General features: G+C 35.1%; 2 protein-coding genes across 2 annotated transcripts; one reads left to right on the top strand and one right to left on the bottom strand.

Moving 5' to 3' along the window:
* Window positions 1–482: 482 nt before the first annotated feature.
* LOC130623635 (uncharacterized) lies at window positions 483–2,815 on the bottom strand. The gene is made up of 3 exons (XM_057439138.1): window positions 1,897–2,815; window positions 1,317–1,495; window positions 483–1,240 (listed from the first exon to the last, which is right to left on the bottom strand). Exons 1-3 carry the CDS (start codon window positions 1,980–1,982, stop codon window positions 912–914), a joined length of 594 nt encoding a protein of 197 aa, XP_057295121.1. The 5' UTR covers window positions 1,983–2,815; the 3' UTR covers window positions 483–911.
* Window positions 2,816–3,283: 468 nt separating this feature from the next.
* Window positions 3,284–7,695, top strand: LOC130623344 (thioredoxin domain-containing protein 17-like). The gene is made up of 4 exons (XM_057438816.1): window positions 3,284–3,500; window positions 6,625–6,706; window positions 6,977–7,058; window positions 7,499–7,695. Exons 1-4 carry the CDS (start codon window positions 3,353–3,355, stop codon window positions 7,562–7,564), a joined length of 378 nt encoding a protein of 125 aa, XP_057294799.1. The 5' UTR covers window positions 3,284–3,352; the 3' UTR covers window positions 7,565–7,695.
* Window positions 7,696–9,566: the final 1,871 nt, after the last annotated feature.

Genomic DNA, 9,566 nt, shown 5'->3' with positions numbered 1-9,566 from the left:
TTTAGTACTCTGTAGTACGCACTACTATATTTTAAAACATCGACTGTTTCTTGTGGTAGCACAGCCAAATGAAACGTAGCCCCTCCGCAAGGAGACCTTGAAGCTAAATCAAACCGCGCTGCGTCGTGCATCCAGTCACCATCCACATTAATAAATACGTAAAAATTGTTCAAGAGCAAGAGGCTTACTGTGTTTTACTTCATATTTATAGCTCCCTGCTTGTGGTATGGACCAATGGCCTTAAGTCACTAGCTTAGGCAGTCTATTGTTTTGGTTAAATTAATATAGTGTTGACTATTAGTCATAGGTCACCAACGCATTTGTAAAATTAATAATGCAGAATGACAAAATACTAGTGAACCAGGTTAGCCTTATACTAGGAGTCAATGGAGACACACCTTTCCTTCTGTAACCCCAATTAACACGTGCTAAACTTTTAGTTTAACGCCATTTAATGCCACGAGAAATATAACGCTGTAAAGTTTTACACGTCAATTATATTTTCGCCATAGAAATCAACAATACATGTGCACCTACATGCAAATCAATAATATATGACACCTACATTCATTGATCAGGATATTACAGTATGTGACGGTACGACAAAATTAAGTCAAAATTTCTTTGATTGGTTTCCATGGTTACCCGTTGCTGAAGAAGTATAAGCAAAATATTTGCGGTTGCGGAAAAGTGGCAGACTGCGTAATAAAAACCTAAATTTTTCATAAGCACTATTGCCACACGGTGTTCTAAGATGAATTTGCTGTTAGAAAACAGCTAAATGACAATTCTTGAATTTCAGAAATTTTTTCTACGGGAGCCACCCTAAGTCTAACAATTTTTCTCAGTCACAAAGAGGTTCGATTAAACAAAGTATACAAAGAAAATGGATCAATAAGTTTTGTAAAATTTTATCCCTTGGCATTATCACGACCTCTCTTGTTCGCATCCATTGTGTCCTTGATTTCTTTCTGCGTTCGAGTGTCACCGTAATGCTTCGATCCATCTGGGTTTGTTTTGATTCGAAACCTTTTGTATTGCTCACGAGCAGCGCTGATAGCACTTGAAACTTTTGAACCAGCTATCTTCGTAGCATCATAGTTAGCTTTCTCATGTGCAGCTAAATTACCACCTTTGCGATTTGCTTTTCTCATGTCAAGGTAACTTTTTCCAAATGCTCCAATCGCTGCTACAGTTTTTATGGGGTTCTTCACAAGACTCTTTGCAAGTGTTCCAAGACCTTAAAATGTAACGATATATGATATAAATATGGCTATTAGATTTTTTAAAAAACAAATAGTTATTTAAACATTTACCTGTTCGATGCCCTGTTTTGTCACGTGGTCTGATACTTAAAAATGGTCCTTTCTTTACAACGGTACTTTTTTTTCGTGATGACCGATATCCAGTGCTATATCTTGATCTACTGCTGAACCGATATCCAATATTAGACCTTGATCTATTGCTCGACCGCGATCCAGATCTACTCGATGAACTAAACGAAGTATGCTAAAGTTATATTTTGAGAGGTAAACCTTTTCTTATATCCAAACCTTTTGTATGAAACTTTTGTATGAAACTTATCCCTCGTGTTAATCTTTTACTAGGAACACCCAGTATTAAAAACCATAAGAATCCCTTATGCGAGGTTGACGTGGCAAAGGCGAATGTGGACGATTCGGTAACAGGATCAGCAGCAAGTTTAGAAAGAAATTCACTGTCGCACTTTTCGCCAGTTTAAACATCATGACAATCTACCACTCTTTTTATTTTTATTTTTTCTAGTCTTCGAGGCAGAGTAAAGAATGTAAAAAGTCTTTTGGGAAGTACTTAGAATAATTTAAATTTATTTTAGTGAAAACTAGCCTAAAGTAAAAGAAATAGCCAAGTAGTTACCTTCTGCGGCTGCCACCACTCCACCAAGCATCAGCTGTGCACACTGCTACCACCAAGAATAAGCAAATCACAACCCAAACACGCATTTTTGAAATCCTTCCGCAAGAAATTCCAAAACTGCAAACTCCAAAAAATGTTTGAACTATGTTCAACGTTATATTTTACTCGAAAGAACTTAAATACTTGAACTTCAAATGACCTTGTATTTATATGTTTTAAAATTTCATTCCGGGTTTCGGTCACGGCTATAAACACAGTTGCACTATTTGAATTTGTTGAAACAAACAATAGGAAAAGTAAACAAAACGTCAACGTCTTAATACACGTCAATATTCGGACACACCTTGGTAATTCTGTAATCACTCGTCAAAATATTTTATAATCTACATTTTATTTTCGAACTACGTGCACAGCCTCTTCTGTGTAATACGATATGAGCAGTTTTGCTAAAGCCGTGAAGGTTTAAAAGAAATTAGCCGGAATATAAAATTTTCACGAGGCGGTATTTCGGAAGATAAAAATTCCAACACAGAAAAATTCTAAATAAACCACTTTCTAAAAAATATATTGCCACTCGAAAGAAAAAAGTGAACGTATATTTTGATGCACTGAAAAAGTCTGCATTTAAATACATACTTTTCGGTAAAAAGATAAAAAAAAATTTTAAATTTCATGGGCGTTGAGAAAGTTTCTTTTTTCATTTTGGACTTTCCTCTAAAAAAATAACTTAGATAAAAGTAGAGCTATTTTGTACATCGGTAAGATATTGCTTGCCAGCAAGTGGAATTCCAGCCGCGGTTCACAAAATTGGGAGCCGCCGATATTAAAGACGCGCACAGAAAGCTTAACAAGACCTCATTCCCAGCGCCTGTTGTCTCTTTTCTATAACCAGGACGGCAAAAGTCCCAATGTCAGAAAAGATACAAGATGCCCTGGGGACGAGGTTGAGCTTACCCAGTTGGCAGGTGTATATGACAATTTGTCATGGCACATCTGTGCTGATAAATCACCGGGAATGGTTCACCCCCCCCCCCCCCCCCAATCGGACCTCTAACCATGATGGGCGAAGTAATGACTGTCTGTTTTCTTTAATTCCCCCATAACAACCTCTTCCCCACCTCTTTTATATTCAGCTGAAAACGATTGCTTCACTAGAAGTGCTCAGACTTATCCTCAGAGCTTGCAGGCAAAACCATAGCTTTATTGGATTGCAAAGTTATATTATGTTGATAATGCTATAAATTCTTGTTTTGAGTATGAATGCTAATTGATTTTGTCCTTTCCTTTGTGTCTCGTTGTTTGTCCCAAACGTAATTTACGTAAATTAAAAATCCCTGGGAGGGAGGTTGAGGTGCCTGCCATCTTGCGTGATATCAGCTAGACGAGACAAAAGGGTAGCCATAAAGCGCTTTCGATTTCGAGACGGATGGCAGAAGGAGACTGAACTGAATAAAAGATGTCTTGCAAACAATTAACTTGTGAAGGAACGGATGCATTTTTTAAATTAATTGAAGGGGAAAAAGGAACCTCTAAAATATTCGTTTTATTTACGGGTAGCAAGGATTCTAATTCAGGGGAAAGCTGGTGCCCTGACTGTGTAAAAGGTCAGTATATAACGCTTTATTGTGTATTACAGGTCCAAGTTTTTGATTAATTGGTTGCATATGCAATGAAATGTAGGAAGACATGCCTGGAATTAACGCTAACATATATTAACAACCAGACTAGCTAGCTATGTAGAGTCTTACACAACAACTACAAAATCTATAGCTAGATAGCTAGCTACACACCACAGCTGTTTTTCCCACCACACTAGATAAAATTCTTTGTTTACACTTTCAGCATTAAGCTCTTTCGGCACTGTATCTGCATAGCAGGAAAAAGATGGGTGGGGTGCTAGGTGAAGCAACATTATTTTCAGTCCATAAATGTGTACATTTATCGTGGTAAGCCCTTCTGGCTCTTACACAACTCCTTCTGGCTCTTACACAACTCTTTCTGGCTCTTACACAACTCCTTCTGGCTCTTACAACTCCTTTTGGCTCTAGCTAACCCTTTCGTAATTTTTCTTTTTGTTTAAGCAGTTAGTATCTTTATCCCCAATTTTGATAAACTTTAAATCTTCAAATATTCCAGGAATTTGTAACCTGGTGTAAATTTTGAAATAAATGAAACAAATTTAGAATGTTTCAAGGGTGGTTTAAAGCTGGTGTGTTTAAATAATACTGTAATAGTCACATCAATTCATTTCTCAATGATGGTTCAAGTGTGCAAAAGTGCATTTTCCAACAACGTAGTTTGTAAATTTTAACTTTTATTGCAAACCAATGCGTTGATTCAAGTTATCAAATCATTAGGAAATATTTGGAGGCACAAGAAGTCATAACTTTAGTATATAATAATTTAATGTTAATCAATATCTAGATAGATAGATAGATGTGCATATTTTACATACCTAGCTATTCTCACAAATACCAAGGGATATACCCTGTCTATTATTTCCAGGAGGGGCCATGGCTTAGATGGAGAGTCCTAGAGTATTTAATGCTCATTTTTAGCTACGCAGATCCAATTAGGACCTGTGCTATACTAGACAACTCCTAGCAATATCCACAGCCCACACAGTGTGCCATCTCCCCAATTTCCTTCGCACGGCTTGGGTTAACCCGGGGCTATAGTAACATTTACTCACCCATGTCGAATCGCCGTCAAGAGGAATCGAACCTCGGTCTCCCGCACATAGTGCAAGAGCTATAACCACTAATCTATGGCGCCACAATCTACACATATATGATAAATTTTGAATATTATTAACACTGGTGCAAATTTACTGATTACAGAAAATATCAAAATTTACTTTAATATATATATATATATATATATAACATTTTTCCCCCTAGGGTATATACTAGGAGGTGTATGAAATTGGCTTATATAAATACGAAGCCTAAAAAGGTTCCGACTGAGAGCTTGAATGCTTTGTACTTTTCAGTACAACATAAAAAAATCCTGTTTTCTGACTGCATTAATCAATAAATAAATTATCTTTTGTAAACACAAGTCACAAAGCATGTTAGATTTTGATAGATTTGTAATATGAGATTAATCAAGTAAACTTTTGTATAAGTTAATCCTATTTGGTCGGGGGGGATACCACTCCCCATCCCCTGATGGTTTTTTTTTTAATAACTCTATTGCTATCTGCAGATGCATAAAATACTTACTGAGTTTTAATATTTACCTATTAGACACATATTTGCCAAATATCTAGGTTCCATCCTCTCACAGCCTTAGATATTGGCTAATATCTTTCCATGTTCAAGAAATGATAAACTTTCCACAGTAATATGAATACTGAATAGACAAACCGAAATAATATCTTTAATGATTAATCTGATTTCCTGATTCTTGGCAATTTTTGGTGTTTTTTCAAGTGGACTTTGTAAAAACTGGAGAATATGGTAAAAGCTTTAAACAGAAGGTAAAAATTCAGTCTAGGACTAAAGTAATTGAATTTTGTTCAGATAATGGTATTTTAACAAATTTCAAGCTTTTGATGATGCAACAATAAAAGTACTGACATCAGAAAAAATTTATGGCTGCTATTTTTTCCTTTTAATATAAGTGTAACAAGTTTGATTCAATTTGAACAAGCTTTTTAAAAGTTATTGAGGGTGCAGGGGGGATCCGAATAGGGTTAACAAAGCTAATTTAAAATTGTTGTTTACATAAATTAAAATTTAAAAAAAAAATGGGTTTTGGTAATCAACTTTTTCTTTGGTTATCAATATATTCTTGCTTGCTATTAAGGTGGCACTAATACTGTTAAAATTAAAAAAAAATTTAATTAAATGCTAAGGAGTTATTTTCAGACTATATATCCGTAACACTTCTTTGTACATAAACACTCACTAATGCAGCTGCTTGGAAAGATAAAAAGGGTTACTGCTACCTTAAAATCAATTAAATTGTTTACATTTTTATGGTATCATTTTAATAATGGCTTCCCAAACTGGTTAGTATAGCCCCATACAAAGTCCTGTTTTAATGAGTCATAAGCCAATCAAAATCCTCCTAATTTCGTGTAATAACTGATATTTTGGTCAAAATCCTCAGAATTTTTCGTAATAACTGGTATTTTGTATAATATATGTATAATGTAAATGGCAGGCATAGTGGATGTGTTTTCCTTTAATGCTGCTGAAATTTTTCTTTAAAGTTCTGGAATTTTTGAAATGAACAAAGCCATTGCATTGCACTTTATGTTTAAGGCTTTATATCTTAGAAATGACTAAAAATAACTTAAACGTGTTTCGCTTGGGTAACTAGGGGCCACTGAGGACATATCACCCATTTTTAGAACAGACTGGTTAATTACGTCATCAAAATACATTTATATACCAATATCTCTTCAACCTTTTGTCAGAAGTACAAGATCCTATACTTATCTTGATCAGCATCTCAACCGTTACACATTGGAAGCAACGGCCAAATAAATTTCTAAAAAGTTTTGCGTATGGACGGGTCATTGCTTACGTAATCAAAATTCACATAACGGATCTTTTTTATTTCTGCCTAAGTGGATTTTTAGACAGGCCTTATTGACTAGTAGTAAATAATACAATGGTTTCTAGCAATAACTAATTATTGAGATGTCCCATCATGTGCCCACATGTGAGACTGTCAAAAGGAATTTGTGCCTCAAAATTTGCTTCCCTTATTTTACAGCTGATCCAGTTATCAAAAACAACATTTCGAAGATACCTAGTGATGCTGTCTTCATTACGTGTTCAGTTGGTGATCGATCTACGTAAGCTTTATTTATATGCTAACAAGTGTTGCAAATGATGAATCAAGTAGGACTGCGGCTCATCCTCGTTGTATGTTGCATCAAGATAGGATCTTTTTTTTGTCTACAGCGTATGCTAGAGAAATCCAATCAGTGAGCTAACAAAAGGTTGCGAGTTCATCATCATTGCAAGCTAGTGCACATGTAAACAGTGTTGTGATTTAAAGTTTTCTTGATATCTACATTATGTACAAGCATAATTTTATATCAAAAGGCTAAATTTTTCTTTAGATGGAAAGATCCAGCAAGCCCTTTTCGCACTCACCCAAAGTTGCTCTTGAAGGGTGTACCGACATTGATGAAATGGGGAACAGTAAGTGACATTTTTAATTATATACTTGGTTTAAGTCGTTGCCAAGTTATTTTTCCCTGGCTGACTTGACTTTTTGAGCCTAGAGCTCTTATAGAAAGAATTCTTATAAAATAAGAGTATAATGAAAAATATCTCTGTTTACATGTGTGCGTTACCAACTATGTCAACTTGTCACAAAACTTCATTTAGCACTGGGCTAAATGAAGCACACATGGCATAATATTCCACATAACTCTTTAATACTACATAACAGATGCATATTTTTCCTTGCCTTGACCAAAATAATATAAAATAATATTGCACACAACAGTAATGCACATACAATGAACTCTCGAACACGAAGGGGAGTGAAAAAGTTACCAGAACAATGGACAGACATTTTTGATGAAGATACAAAGGTTGGATCTTTGATAACTAACAGTATCTTGTTTTTCGTTTAGCCTGAGAGATTAGGAGACAGTGAATGTTCAAAAGACGAGCTTGTGAGCATGCTGTTCGAAGAATAGAAGAGACATCATGTTATCGTTTTGTTAGTTTTTACTTATAATTTATCGAATGCTTTATGTGTAATATTTTTATAGTATATTAATTATAATGCATTAACAAAAATATAACACGAATAAATTAGATCATATGATCTATTTTTCTTTTATCTTTTGTAAAGATTAAAGTCGAGGAAATAATTGCGCGTTAAAGACGCCAAGAAAGAAAAAACTCGCGAAAACTTTAGAGAAATATTTTACTACTTTATCGGCGAACAGTAAGTAGACTGAAGGCGAATCTTTTGCTACAAGATTTTATGAAAATGAAAACTGAGAAATATCACATAAATATGGGTGTTTATATTTTTTGCGTACTCAGTTAAATTTTCTTCGTGGATGTCAAATAAATTCGATCGATCGACCAATAAGCACAAATCAAGGGGGGGAGGGGCTACATCTAAATAGTCAGCGAATTAATTATGTTTGTTTGGGTGAGTGAGTAAAACTATTCGCTCAAAACATCAAAGAAGAGCAAGGTTCCCCATATTGACCATGTAAACAGGGAAATGGAGTGCCAACTGATCAAAAAGTGCGGCCAGTGTTTCTTCACCGCAAAAAATTGCGATTCGTCGAAATCCTCCCTCCACGCTTTACTACTCTTCTAATTTCCCGCCGACCTTAATTTTGCGATTGATCTACTTTTCCAAACTTATTTTTGAAATTGTCATTAAAAGTGGAATTTTGCAATTAGGATCCAAAATCACAAACAAGTTTTGCAAAAATTATTTTGTCAAGGTTTGGCCTATTAGAGATCATCCCATCGTAGACAAGAAACATATGCTACTAATTTAATTAGGCCCTTTTAGGCTCGACATTTCTGTTTTAGCAAATGAAAGGTATCCAAAAATATTTTAATACAGGTAATTTTTTTTGGTGAAATTTTTTGATCTTTTGATTAAATTGTTGATTACGTGGGAATTTATTTGCGCAAATTGTTGGTCAGAATGAATACAATTACATAACAATTAAATCCAACCCTAGACTTTGAGCGAAGATGGTTTGGTGGTAGCGCATTCGGCTTGTAATCATAAGGTTTCGAGTTCGAGTCCCCACTTCGGCGCACTTTAAATAAAGTGTTGTCAACCGATTTGGAGCCATCTACGGCTTGAGTGGTAGGCAAGAAAGTTAGAGCAATGCTATACGCATTTCTGGCGGTAATGTAACATAGTTACAGGTTATAGTCATTTAATCCCTTGATAATCAGGAAAAGTATCGGTTTGAAAAAAATTGATTTCGCGAAACACAGTTTTTTTCGCAGTCAGTAGTTCTGGACTGGAAAATAACGGACATTTAAATTCAAAGAAAAACACTACTGTAAAAGCCAGGAGTCAGGATGAAAAAATCGGAAACAAAATCACGAAAAAGGGTTTCCTGCCACCATAAAGGTCTGACTGATATATAACTGTCAGAACATGGTTTTTTATGTTAAGAGGCCTGAAAATGCTTGGAATGCGTTACGCCCGTGACATGGTTGATAATGGACAAAGCTAACTTCTAAGTTGATCGCACGAAACATTATAATATTCACCGCCCACTATAAAACATCTTAATTACTAATACAAATATAACTTTTTACCTGATTTACATTTATAAGAAAGTACCAAGATAAAACTAACAAGGTTAAACAAGTGCATGGAAATCATATCACCATCTTGAATAAGGACCCTCATAAAGGATTTGTTGATGCTCCATCTGAAATTAAGTTGCAAAAACATAAAGGGGTGTATAGCGACTGTGAAATCCCTATCGCTGATCTCGATATAAGAAATAAGTTCGAAAGAGAAAGCAATTCAATATAGCACAGGAGAAGTGCCGAAGTGGGGAAAAACACAATCTTTAAGCTTAAGGTTGAATTTCTGGTTTTCGCAAATATGTATTTGTAAAACGAACACTTTTTTTGTCTAATTTTTAGACATTTTAAGATTAATTTATGCGTGAGTGGGAGGTAATATATTATGCAGCATCC

The sequence above is a fragment of the Hydractinia symbiolongicarpus genome, chromosome 13 (assembly GCF_029227915.1).
Source record: "Hydractinia symbiolongicarpus strain clone_291-10 chromosome 13, HSymV2.1, whole genome shotgun sequence".
In the NCBI taxonomy this organism is placed as follows: Eukaryota; Metazoa; Cnidaria; class Hydrozoa; order Anthoathecata; family Hydractiniidae; genus Hydractinia; species Hydractinia symbiolongicarpus.
This window is presented reverse-complemented; position numbering and strand designations above follow the sequence as displayed.